General features: G+C 40.1%; 2 protein-coding genes across 2 annotated transcripts in view; one reads left to right on the plus strand and one right to left on the minus strand.

Moving 5' to 3' along the window:
* LOC139466749 (xanthine dehydrogenase-like) overlaps nt 1-5358 on the minus strand; it is a 29809-nt gene extending 24451 nt beyond the window's left edge. The window contains exons 1-6 of the mRNA XM_071248413.1: nt 5222-5358; nt 4254-4393; nt 2606-2775; nt 2126-2286; nt 1679-1755; nt 463-545 (exon numbers count right to left, since the gene is read on the minus strand). Of these exons, the coding sequence (XP_071104514.1) occupies nt 463-545; nt 1679-1755; nt 2126-2286; nt 2606-2775; nt 4254-4393; nt 5222-5358 (768 nt within the window). The remainder of the gene's footprint in view (nt 1-462; nt 546-1678; nt 1756-2125; nt 2287-2605; nt 2776-4253; nt 4394-5221) is intronic.
* Nucleotides 5359-7755: 2397 nt separating this feature from the next.
* The window catches only part of LOC139466937 (uncharacterized), a 30509-nt gene continuing 23814 nt past the window's right edge, over nt 7756-14450 (plus strand). The window contains exons 1-7 of the mRNA XM_071248660.1: nt 7756-7808; nt 9126-9289; nt 10587-10756; nt 11021-11181; nt 11528-11604; nt 13327-13409; nt 14149-14359. Of these exons, the coding sequence (XP_071104761.1) occupies nt 7756-7808; nt 9126-9289; nt 10587-10756; nt 11021-11181; nt 11528-11604; nt 13327-13409; nt 14149-14359 (919 nt within the window). The remainder of the gene's footprint in view (nt 7809-9125; nt 9290-10586; nt 10757-11020; nt 11182-11527; nt 11605-13326; nt 13410-14148; nt 14360-14450) is intronic.

The following is a 14450-nucleotide window of genomic DNA, read 5'->3' on the forward strand; positions in this document are numbered from 1 at the left end:
CAATCGACTCTGCTTTATGAGAGATTTCTATTGGATATGGAAAGGGTTTTGTCGCTTTATGTATTATCTATCTTTAAATGGATATTATAGGACTACAGCCATTGCATGACATGAACCATCCCCTAATACTGCCATATCTACACCTGTATAGGGAAAGAACAAGTGCAACTATAGTCCGACACGACCTGTAACCTTCATATGATAAACCTGTTCGCCGCTATGAAACTTGTTACTTAAATACATCCAGATCAGTGCAAGGAAATTTATACACACTGTCATCATCCCTGTGTTTAACCATATATATATTAACAGTTGTAGTTTGTAAATTATTTTCTTGTTATCACGCCCAGATCATTATTGTAGTGAACCACCTATCTTTTTGGAAGCAGTATCACACCAAGGTAATCTTTAGGAATTGGACGCAATAATATGAAAGTTCTATATGAAGATGTCCCAGTTTACCTCGATGTCAATAGTACCGCCAGGTAGGCTTGGTGGGGCGTCTGAGGCAAAAGACTTCATGGCATCCAGAATCGAGCGATATCCTGCGATAAGAAGAATGTGCAGCTTCATTATCATGATCCACACTGTAAATACTAGCATCCTCAATATATGGTCGCAATCAAATGAAGGACTGAGAATTAAATGGTCTACTAGTATTCATGTATTCTAAGTACTCAAGCACGAACTCACTTTCCAAATAAATTTCTGCCAAATGCTGATATATGTGAGTAAAACAGATCCTCTTTAAGAAGATACCAGGCTCCACGTCAGTTCAAATACAATGAACTTCCTTCCTATAACCACCTATTTGCAATGTCCCCTTTCCTGATTTCCAACTGCATCACGATATTTTCACGGGTGTGTCTGGTGATAACAATGGGTGACATGGTTGGGTGTCATCGTGCTCTGATTGGATTGTTGCTCATGCTATCAGCCACAAGTTTCCCTGGCCAAGACTCGATTATTAAGGCAATAGGTTTATGGCTCAAATCACGTTGACTGCATCATCAGAGATATATTCCTGTTGACATTTATTTAAAAAATAGTCTTGACAAATGCTTAAAATATTACTATTCACTTAAGTAAAGTGTTCAACAAAACAACATGTGACACAAAGCTGTGGCATTTAATGTGGTAAACATCACGACAAGGACACTTTAGAATGAAGAAGGACACTGTTATACTATGTTCTAACTATATATGTTTAGAATTATTAACCTCTGTAATGTAATCAGGCATGATCACATATTCTAACCCAACGTATAGACTCAAGCTCTTCGGATATCTCACCCGATAACAACGAGATATCACTATGATAAAAGTGCATTTTCTAGGTTGACATGACTGGTGTCACGACTGCTTTTCTGTGATAATTGTCATCGATACGTTGCCTTTAATGCTACAGGGAATCTGTTAGTTGGTCAATCGAGACTGATTATTCCTTGATGCTGAACTTTTACATTTAGAAATAGCTTCAACTGCGTTCTTGAAAGTTGGATCAAAAATTCATTTAGTATGGATTGATAAGTGTAATGATGCTTCAGGAGTATTACACCCAGAAACGTACATAATTACAATTTGGAGACAAGATGCATGTTTCTTATAAATGGAATCACTTGGCAAGCAAGATTTATAGGGCGTTGCGTTTATTTTGACATTTTGAGTTACAACTAACCTGTACATCGGCAGATGGTTGCATCAAATGCATTTTCTACTTGCTGCATGGTAGGGTTGGGTGTTCTCTTCAGTAAGCTGAAACACAAATCGAGTCTTTATATTCTTTTAGAAGATTTGTCATGCTATCCATCGGCATATGTTATGGGTGTACGTGTAGGAAACAAAGTATGTATCTACTACCACTGTACAAAATACAGAAGTAGTTTACATGAAAGTTCAGCGGAGTAAAATGTAAAATTTAGATATTTATAAGGGCAGGGTTTGCTTTGAGAGAATTCCAAACTAAATTTCTAGATTTGAAACGTAAGCAATTGTTGCAGGGAGCACTGTAAGGCCCAGTGCAACAAACTCACACATGTTTCGTGTACAACTTGTGAAAATCTTTAATACAAGTGAAAACATATTTGTATCGTTGTTGCAATGAACACTTAATTCATAGTCTTACCCATACATATTCATAACCTGGCCGGGGCTACAGAAGCCACACTGAGAGCCATTGTACTGTGCCAGACGGTCTTGTAACGGGTGTAGGCCATCCCAGGGGTTGCCCAAACCCTCGATGGTTGTCACTTGCATCCCGTCACACGTGTAGAGTGGTACCAGACACTAAAGGAATTGGAACGTTTTTCAGTTTCTAGTGTATGTAACACACCAACGTACGCACTTTAGGTTCAAATTGAAATAACACTCACTTATATGTAATTGTACAGTAATAAATCTATATTTACCATACTACTAATCAGGGAGGTCTTCATGGTGTCCAAGATATCCTTGGTATGTCCATCAACAATCAGACAGTTTCGACCTTGGACACTTTACTGGACTCTAAAGGGGTCTCCAATGTTTTACTGACATATCATACATTGTCATGTGTAACTAAGAAGGGACTGTTGCATGTAGTGAACATTATTAAACAGCTTCTTACCGAGTTGACTGTGTAGGTCTGCACGGCCTTTGTGATGGGATCATACAGTGTGGCAGTGACGAGACACACGCCACACCCTCCCTCCATACACATCACCTTGGTGCCATAGGACACACCCTGGGACCTCATGAACTCATTCAGGGACAGAGCTGCGGCATACTGGTTGCCAACTGGAATTATTACACATGGCGAGTAGGTATGTGTTTGTATCACTGAAGATGTGTTTACATTATATGCACAAACTGTAGCAACCTAATCGGCACCATTGCCTGAGCATCCCGAAAAACTTCCTACCAGAAATACTTTTTCTACCTTTAACGGCATTTATTCATCATGACAAATATGTATCATGAATCATTCAAATTTTCTAAATCTTATGGCATTTGACCACACCAATATCCATCATTGATTCCTACTGTACAAAGCAGTATGGCTCTAAAACTTGAAAGGGCTGCACATAAGCTATAAGCAACAAAACCATAAAATCGATACAGTACAACTTTGAAACGGGCACCTTAATAGCTAAGTTTAAGCACGTCTTATTAATAACTACATTTTCTGTTATTCACGTGTTCAAAACAGTTCAATTTTGAAACAGCCCGATTAATGACATTCTTTCCAGTTTGGATAACCATGTGCCTAATGCAGCAACACTTTGAAACATAAAGCCTCTCAACTACATTAATACATAAAGTTATACATGCACTTCTTTTGAATGACAACATTTCCTTGGAGAAATTTCATATGCAGTAGGGGGCACAGTTGGCTCAGGTGGCCCAGTCGTCTAAGGCGCCGCGATTCGCTGTGCAGAGTTGCGTCCCTTAGGCACGCCAGAAATCTGTGAATGTGGGCTCGAATTCCTGTTCGCCCCGATTATGTTTCTAGATTTGTCAGCATCATACCCGTGCTCGTGGGTTTCACCGAAGTGGTAAACGTCCGTGACCTGCATCACTTCGGGCTTTCCTCCCACATTAAGCTGACAGGCCGTAATATAATTGGAATACTGTTGAAAGCGGCGTTAAACCCAACTGACTTACTCCCTCATGTGCAGTGCAACTTTCAAACTGAAAGTTCCGTAATGCTAACAACATTAATAGAATATATTATATGTACTTCCGGTGGAATGAATACACTTCCGGTTTGGTTAAAACATATCTGAAAAAGAAAGCCCAAATGCCTATGATATGAAAGTTATATTCACGTCCATACACAGGTGTTTCAGAACACAATGAAAATGAATTTATCTGCAGCTCACCATCTTGAGGATGACACCTCGGCGGCAAGACACAACCACGGGCATAAAAGCTATGGTCATCACTAATATATCCAGGCTCCGTGTGGTTAAAAAGAACCAGTCAAAATACAAATGCTCCCCATTTACACTGACATGCTTAATTATATTAGCGGACAAGGGTCACACACAAAGAACATTCTTAATTTTATAAGGAACAGTCTCGTGTTTCAATAATTGTTTGCATTCTGATTTGGCTTCATTTATTGATAACCGTATATCTACTCTCCACATCTCTGTACTGCAGATTTGGAATGCATATAAACAGACCCCTACCTTAAAAAATCAAATGACAATCAATTGTTAAACAAATGAATGACAAAGAAACGTTTACATGTGACGGAACAATTCCTGTACCTGTGTAGGAAGTCCCATTGATGGTGAAGGTAACAGAGGACTTGAGAGGACCTGCTGCCTTGAACTTGAAGAAGTGGCCACAGTTTTCACAAGTAGAAGCATAGACGCCATCCTTCAGTGCTCCGTTAGTTGGGGCGTGGCTGTGGAGAAATAACTGTCCAAGTAGCAATTGCATACACTATAAAAACACAAATGATATCAGTTCGTGATGCTTATTATGTGAATTTATTATGATGAGGAATGACATCGACATTTTTCCAAAACTAATTGCAACATTACTGAGGCATGAACTAATCGTAAAAAAGTGTATGCCTTCAATACGAATACACAGTTTGAAGTTTGTTGTTTGACGCCGCAATCAAGCTATAGCAAGGCGGACTGTACATAATCGACTCCCGTGACTGGTATTGTGAGCAATGATCAACACCACAGAGGTACGATGACGCTATTAATTAACCAAGACAATTAGCTTGAACACCCAATCCATTTCATTACTGGTCCATAGGTTGCTGGTAACCGACTCTAACACTGGGGACCTGATGTGCTTTATAACATGTCAATACAAGAGAATAATCATTATAATAACCGATTATCGGCCGAAAGAGATCCTATTTGGTGTAAGGGACATATTAGCTGTGACAAGTATGTAAATGGACCACTTAAAACAGTGATGATACCAGATGTTTGCGAAAAGGGTTCGCATGTCCTGCCCAAGCGGTATATGTTGGATGTTGATTTATGTGTCTATCTGGGAACCAAAACGGGATATGGTGCACTGTCTGTGTTATACATGTTGGTTTTAATAAATATGTGAACATCCAAATTGTGTTGACATTGAAGCTTAAGTGAGAAATGCATTACGATACGTCTAGAAGGCCCGTAGCGTTACAACAATCATACATCTACGATCACCTTTGCGCTTCGATCGCTTTGAGGAACCGCCTCCAGGATATGTTCCCGTCTCTTACCTTGTCCTGCACACCGGGCACTGCACAAAGTTCCCCAGCGACGTTGTCGTCATGTCTGCTGCGTCTGCTGCCGCTCCTCCACTGGTAATATTTATTCCCGTGTTGTCTACGCTAGCAGCGTGATTGTCACATGACATGACATGAATGTGATGATATGTTTATTATCTTGATAAGTCTTTATCTGTGTACAGTCCATCTAAACGTACTTGCAGTTACACACATGTGCAAGCGGTGCAGATGAAATGCACATAATGTATCCACACAATGAAGAACAAAGTTCACAGACGTACTTTACCTACCTGTATTCATACACTCTGTCTGTGTGTGTTTTATAATTGTGTGGAAGTGTTGTTTACAAATATCAAATGTGTGGGTATGCGAGGTAGATATAATTTATACTATGATGAATGTCCCACTAGCACCTCGACGAAATAAGACATCATTTGTGCATGACAACTGTGAGTTCACCTTGGCGTTATCCTCACAATTTTCGCTTTAGGTCTCCATTTGTGCACCTCGTGTTCTAATTTAATTCATGAAATCATGATTATTTATTGACAGTACAACAACTTCAAATAAACCTACTTTGTCTGTTTGTTGTTTAATGCCATACTCAGCAATATTTCAGCTTAATCAGCAATTCAGACAAGCCAGTGACTGATATCATGAGCATCGATCTACGAAATTGGGAAACGACGACATGCATCTGCCAAGTCAGTGCGCCTGACCACCCGATCCTGTTAGTCCCCTCTTACGACGGTCATGGTTGCTGAAGACTAATTCTAACTAGATCTCACGGGGTACAAACTTGTCGAGTTATGGATTAAAACGAACATGGGAGCACGGGTTTCCCCAGTCGTCTAAAGTGCAGAGTTGCGTCCCTTCATCATGCCAGAATCCGATGCTCATGGGTAAACGTCGAGAGCGTTCATCACTTTGAGCCTTCCTCCAACATAAAACTGACAAGCTGTGATATAACTGACGTGGCGTTAAACCCTCGTGAACTGCCGGGCAAAAGTAAAGATTAGAAAATTTGAACTGACCAAAATATTACAAACGTTATAAAACGTTACAAGGCAGAACAGTTGCCGAAACACTGCAAACTTAAGGTCCAAAACACAACTATGATGTCTTGCATTTGTTTGTTTCATTTAAACCACCATCAAACATGGGTGTATAAATTCTTTTGTTCCGGCAGTTTATCTCAATACAACATACTTAGCTATAGATCACTGAGCGAACACTTTTTCGAGATCTTTGTATCCTTACCAGATTGGATCTTACTAATAGATTAGGCTCTCACATTGCCAATAATATTATGATCAAACGATACCATACAGTGTTGACGACATATACCTTTAAGTTATGAGTAGGACATTATCTGATAGTCATTATCTGATATCAAGGTTCATACACAGTTGGTTAATACATGTATGAACTTCTCAAGGTTTGCAACTTACGCTGATATCATCCATGCTTATTTTATAGTACTAGCCCACTGACAAACCATGCCGCAGTTTAACCTGAATACCCAACTCATACACAGTATACTGAGTCCCAGCTCACCAGTCCTTTTTATCCCTTTAATACCTAGCACCAGGCAGGGTAACAAAAAGTATAATCTTTTAACGTCTTTTGGCATGGCGCGGCTGGGGATGGAACCACCGATGTTTCGCTCTTCGGCCCTCCATACACTCCACCACGGTGGTAATCCACAGTGTCCAGACATAGTTATCAGCGCTATGTGTACACTGAAACATTGTGTGTCCGTGTGGGTTAAAGTGTTCAGTCGTCACGCCGAAGACCCGGGTCCGATTCCCGATATGGGTACAATGTGTAAGGCCATTTCTGGTGTCCACCGCCGTGATATTGCTGGAATATTGCTAAAAGCGGCGTAAAACCATACTCACTCACTCATTCTTTCATTGTGTCCATGTAATCATACCCTTTGATCAATATGCATCGTAGCATTTAAGTTGAGCCAGATAACAGATCACTTTGGTGCAACCTATCAGCACATATATGGCGCAAGCATGCCTACAATCTTCATCAGGGGGTTCACCCACAATAATCGGATTCGAGCATGAATATGGGACGAAACTCTGCACAAATAATTGCTGCACTTTGGACACTGTCGTAAGTTGAGGAATAACTACTGGTTAAGTCACTGGGTCGTCACGACGAAGTCCTGGGTTCGATTCTACACATGGTTCATTTTGTGAAGCTCATTTCCGGTGTCCGTCATATTTCTGAATTCATATTTCTCAAATCACCATAGAAGGACACTCACTCACTCACACATACGTAGGTGCACACATACTTAATTACATACATACTAGGTGTACAATTTATGTATACCTGTTGCATTTGTATGATTAGATATGTGATCATGCACTTGTTTGGATGGACTGTGCACAGATAAAGAGTCATAAACATATCACCCCATGCACGTCATGTGACTAGGATGCAGCTGCGCACTGATTACTCAGAACAAGTATTAAAACAGTGAAGCAGCGGCAGCAGGAGCAGCAGACATGTCGACAACGTCGCTGGGGAACTTTGTGCAGTGCCCGGTGTGCAGGACAAGGTAAGAGACGGGAACATATCCTGGAGGCGGTTCCTCAAAGCGATCGCAGCGCTAAGGTGATTGTAGACTCGCGATTGTCATAGCGCTACGGTCGCTTTGTGGAACGGACCCTGAAGATGTATCGTAATGCATTTGTGGTGGCAAGTACATGACTCACTTAAGCTTCAATGTCAACACGATTCGGGTGTGTGCATGTTTATTATTTACCAACATTGCCACGTTGAACTCAGACAGTGACACCATGTCTTATGTTAATTAACATGCTAGACAGATAACATAATGTCTTTAACTTGTAAATATAATCGTGAAGACATCGTTTTGGTCACTGATGCGTCGAATTTGTAAATCTCCTCCTCATTACTGACACAAAACTTTATAAAAGCTTCAATGACGCTTTGAATGTTGCAAACTGATCAACAACTTATCAGCAAGTGTCGTATGATTGTCATCTAAAACTTCGTAGAAATAGTATGCTCGATTGAAGCCTCAAAAGTTGTGACATGTAGACACTATTAGATTAGATTTCGTTTTATATTGTATGACATAAGGTAGAGTTGATAATTGTAAAGTTGAAGTCATCCCTCTTGCCATACCATCTTGTCGATAATTTCTTGTCACTTTCAATCTTTATGCCGAGATTAAAATATGAACCAGATGTAGCGGTCTCACTGGTATGTCTAATTTCTAACCCCAGATGGGTAAATAAGTGGAAGAGAATTAGCTATCGTCCATTAATGAATAATGTCAAATCATCGATATAGCTGGAGTTGAATTCCTTGGTTTTGATTGTTCCTGGCAGCAATGCTGACTCTTATGCATAAAGAAACAGATCAACAAGGTGGGGAGCATAATTGGTGCCAATGGGAATGCCAACTTCTTGCCTAAATGTCCTTTCCCTAAATCTCACATTGAGGAAGTCCATACCGTAACATATTTTCTCAGTATACTCAGATGATATTTGCGTTCATTATTGACTAATTATTGCATGATATTCTTAACGAGGTTTTCGTCCCTTTCGAAACCTATGAGTGTAGGTTCGAATCCCGGTTCACCCCGAATATATTTCTAGGTTTGTCAGCACCATACCCGTGCTCGTGGGTTTCACTGAAGTGGTTAACGTCTGAGACCTGCATCACTTCGGGCTTTACTCCCACATTCTGCTGACAAGCCGTGATATAACTGGAACACTGTTAAAAGCGGCAACTCAACTCACTCACTCACACTTAACGAGGTTCTGTGTTGTCAGTATTAGAAATAATATAATATTTTTTTTTATAGATTATGATACCTCGTTCATGATGTATTCACCTTGCACAGTTACTTGGATAGTTTTCTCCACAGACACGTCCCCACCGACGGAGCACTGAAGGATGGCGTCTATGCTTCTACTTGTGAAAACTGTGGCCACTTCTTCAAGTTCAAGGCCACAGGTCCTCTCAAGTCCTCTGTTACCTTCACCATCAATGGGATTTCCTACAAAGGTACAGCAAAAGGAATTGTTCCGTCACATATAAACATTTCTTTGTTAATTTTTGTATTACAATTTATTGTCATATGATTTATGGATATAGGCGTCTGCTTATTTGTATTGCAAAATCTGCAGTACAAAGATGTCGAGAGTGTATATACTGATTTAGACCTTAAGTCAAATCAAAATTTAAAGAAATATATAAATAGATGAGTCTCTATTCGTCATTGAAACAACAATTTCTCTTTTCTGTTGTCCCTTTGATAACTGATGGGATGCTTTGGGGTTTTGTCTGAATCTGGCCGTCGCACGGCGCTTGGATGTTTAGGGATATCAATTACATCTACTTTCTAACCCCTGGATTTTGTCATGCAAAGACCACTCAAGGCCAAGGTTATCTTCAAGGTGATAGCCTGAAAAAAAAAAATCACATTCGTTATGTACTGAAACCAAGCCACCCACCCCATCCCCTGTTGTTGAATGTGCATATTACTTTCATATGAGGGTAGTTACTGCTTTTTTTTTTTTACATTACGTAAGACAAAAGCAGATTGTTTGTTTTTTGCGTAACGCCGCACTCAGCAATATTCTAGCTATATGACGGCGGTCTGTAAATAATCGAATTTGGACCAGACAATCCAGCGATTGACATAATGAGCATCGATCCACGCAATTGGGATACTATGACATGCTTCAACCAAGTCAGCGTGCCTGACCATCCGATCCCGTTTATCGCCTCGTACGACAAGCATGGGTTGCTGAAGACCTATTCTACCTCGGGTCTTCACGGGTCGGCTAAGTTGTACTGCAGTAGACAACATAAGGGCTCAAAGATGTTCAAGGTTAGATGTCACGTGAATCAGGAACATATTGGGGCATTCTGGAAATGGTGGGGATGGGGATGCTACTCACTTTGCATGTAAAAATGAAGAGCGACAAAAAACTTTCCATAATCATTAGACGTCTCCATTCTTGTACGATTCTGATTATATCAAATAGTGATAACATCACATTTCAAGTTATAAACAAACTTTAATTTCGTTTTGAGGTAAAACTGCAGGAAAATACACCAATATCTGGCAATGAAAGCAAGTGATTTATGTGCCAAGAACAGTGAACTAGTGCGCCACCATCTCACCACACCAACCATCAGAACATATTAGATCTGATCGCCTACTCCTCAGTAGATATGATCATATCATTTCCATTTGCCAATACCATATAGATCAGAAGATATGTCTTTAAGATTCCCACTATCCTCCTTTTTGGGCATATTATACATTGGTACTCGTTATGTATAATAATTCCAGTTGGCAACCAGTATGCCGCAGGTCTGTCCCTGAATGAGTTCATGAGGTCCCAGGGTGTGTCCTATGGCACCAAGGTGATGTGTATGGAGGGAGGGTGTGGCGTGTGTCTCGTCACTACCACACTGTATGATCCCATCACAAAGGCCGTGCAGACCTACACAGTCAACTCGGTAAGAAGCTGTCTAATAATACTTGCTCACCACATGCAATAGTCCCTTCTATAGTACAAATGTCAAAGTATAACCATAAAACATTGGAGGGTCTCTCTGGCATGCAGTAAGGTTACTATGGACACCGTAAAGATCCCCTTGCCACAAGAATCGCAATACATTTAGCTGTCAGTATTTCATTAATGTCATCAATGGTATGCAATTACATATTGCGTACGATGGTGTTATATATATACACTAGAAACTGTCTTCTTATTCATTTAGTGCCTGATGCCTCTCTACACCTGTGACGGTATGCAAGTGACAACCATCGAGGGTTTGGGCAACCCCTGGGATGGCCTACACCCGTTACAAGACCGTCTGGCACAGTACAATGGCGCTCAGTGTGGCTTCTGTAGCCCCGGCCATGTCATGAATATGTATGGGTAAGACTATAAATTTCGAGTCAACTGAAACATAGATACAAGTATTTTTTCAACTGTAACATTAAAAATTCTCACAAATTGTACAGAATTCTGACCTAATATAAACATATATTTAATTCTAAAATGGTCATTCTACTTCCCTTTAATGTTTTTCATCCATACATCCTCTGTATCAGATGACATGTTTTGGACCAGTAACAACATTGGTGAGAGAGGCACACTTTGTTTGACGCTTACATTCAGGACGTATGTCGAAGATAGTATGAAAACTACTGAAAAAGGATATGAAGACTAAGTCGAAATGTGCTACAAACAAACTTTATGAATATTGATATAAACATTTCAGAATGCTTAAGAGAACACCAAATCCAACCATGCAGCAAGTAGAAAATGCCTTTGATGCAACCATCTGCCGATGTACAGGTCAGTGGTGTTTCACACTAAGCCGGTCAAAATTTATATGTGCCTTCAAAAGTTGATGTCTTCTTCAACTTATTGTGATGTGTACCTTCCTCGAGGTATGCTTGTAATATGTCTGAACCCAAATTTCATGCACGGTGTCTGCACGAAAGTAATTCTAGATACAATCTTGGTTGTAAAAGAACAGCTATTTATATAATACGATATTCATTCACATGTAACAACCTCTCACCTGGTTCAGGAAATGGTTCGGTATTTCAGGAAGTGAAGCATATCCATTTGACACAATGTATTAGTAGTGACATAAACGCAATCATATAGCTATATATATGAACCCCCTCATCGTCCTCCTTGAGGAAAGCCTCACGTGTAAGTTGTAGCTTATGCTGAGACTGTGAAAACAAGTATACGCCATGAAAACGTCTGCCAATTGCTGGCCAGTTTTGTATTTAAACGAAACATGTATCTTCAGCTGGTAATATTAGGCCTTTCTGGTGGTAAGCGTGTGATATCCCCGAACCAAAATGTCATTTATGAATCAACACGAAAAGTTATTTTGGATACAATTTTCAAGAACGCTTTTGAAGCTATTTCAAAATATATAACGTCATCGCCACAGAATAATCAGACTGCCGAAACAGATTCCATAAAGCATTACAGGCAAAATAGCGGTGACGACACCAGGTGTTGGAGAAAAGGGTACGCATGTACGGTACACCACGTTTACTCATATACAGTTCCAGTATCTCAACTGGTTCAGGATATCCACTTGACACAACATGTTTGTAGTTACCTACCTCTTCAACTTAGAAAATGACAGTTTATCATAGTTATATCTCCTTGTTATCGGAAAGTAGACACAATTTATCGATAACTTTTTTATTTATTGTAAAGGCGACAACGGTATAAGGATAAAAAACGAAACGTCCTCTTCACAGTAAATGAAGTAGTTATCCAAACATGGTGTTTTTTGTCATTCGTCAACTTCTATGTAATGCCTATGAAACAACTTTTTGTTATCGGATGAGATATCCGTTCAGAATGAGTCTATACATCAGGATAGATACGTGTACATGCCCAGTTCCATTACAGAGGCTTTAGGCTAATAATTCTAAACATATATTGTTATAGGATAGTGTAAGAATGTCCTTCTAATGATATTTACTATATGAAACTCCATGGCTTTGTACCAAATGTTCTTATGTTTGAACAATTTACTGTAATATTTACTCACTGAAAACTATTTGTTCCATAAATGTCAGAAGGTATATGCCCACAATGACGCCGTCAAAAGGTTTCAAGCCATAAACCGATTGCCTGAATAATCGAGTTGTCATCAGGAAACGAGTGACAGATAGCATGAGCAACACTCCACAACATCAGAGCACGATGACACCAAGTCAACCTGGTCACCAGTTGTGACCACCAGACACACCCGTGAATAAAACTTGATGTTAATTGAAAATCAGGAAAGGCAATATTGCGATCAGTAGGTTGTCATATGAAGCAATGATGTTAGTCCATAGTGTGTGACGTGACGTGGAAGCTGGTGTGGTGTATTCACATTAATCAGTCTTTGGCAGAAATTTATTTGGAAGGTTTGTGCTTGAGTGAGACTTAAACTTCAAGTCATGGAATTGACCACTTGATTCTGAATCCTTGATATATTGTACATATTTCGAGTCTTCTAAATTTTCAGGAATTTACCCGTTCTTCTGATTGCAGGGTATCGCTCGATTCTGGATGCCATGAAGTCCTTTGCCTCAGACGCCCCACCAAGCCTACCTGGCGGTACTATTGACATTGAGGTGAATTTGGACATTTGGAGCTGGCATTTTATTGCACCCACTTCCTAGAAATGGCCTTGGTGTGATACTGCTTCAAAGACGATAGACAGGTTCACTACAATAATGGCCTGGGTGTGATAACAAGAAATTAATTTACAAACTACAACTGTTAATATATCTATGGTTAAACACAGGAATGATGACAGTGTGTATAAATTTCCTTGCAATGATCTGGATGTATATAAGTAACAAGTTTCATAGCGGCGAACAGGTTTATCATATGAAGGTTACAGGTCGCGTCAGTCTATAGTTGCACTTGCCTTGGTGTGATACTGCTTCAAAGACGATAGATAGGTTCACTACAATAATGGCCTTGGTGGAATGGCAAATGAAGAGGGATCATGACAGTGCCACTAATCTCTTCATACTGATCTGGATGTATTTTAGTATCCAGTTTCAAAGCGGCGAACATCATTTAAAGGTTACCAGGATGTCTAACAAAAGTGCCTCAGGCTACACTCTGGAGGTCAAAATTTCCACTTCCTATAGTTTCACTTGTTCTTTCCAAATACCGGTGTAAATATGGCAGAATTAGGGGATGGCTCATGCCATGCAATGGCTGTAGTCCTTCAATATCCTTTTAAAGTTAGATAAGTGATGTTATCTCGATTATTTGAAAACTCATACAGGGACTATAATTATCCCTCATGTTATCTTTAAAAATCAAAATCTGATTGACTCCCTCAATTTTTAATTCCAGGAACTGGACAAGAAGATATGCAGCAAAACCGGGAAGACCTGCTCTGGACGATGTTCCTCTGAGGGACAGACCGACCCTGAGCACGTCCCCCTCCACATTGTGCTGCAGGGGTCACAGTGGTACAAACCCACCACCAGACAGCAGCTGTACGCCCTCCTCGGCCAACACAAGGGAGACAACTACAGACTCGTGTTCGGAAATTCAGGATCCGGTAAACGATTGTAAACGATTGTGATCGCTGACATGCACAAGCGTATCTACTTAAAACATTAGACTGTGATGGGTATTTTATAATGAAGTGC

The sequence above is a fragment of the Haliotis cracherodii genome, unplaced genomic scaffold (genome assembly GCF_022045235.1).
Source record: "Haliotis cracherodii isolate W230 unplaced genomic scaffold, xgHalCrac1.p SCAF_19, whole genome shotgun sequence".
NCBI lineage: Eukaryota > Metazoa > Mollusca > Gastropoda > Lepetellida > Haliotidae > Haliotis > Haliotis cracherodii.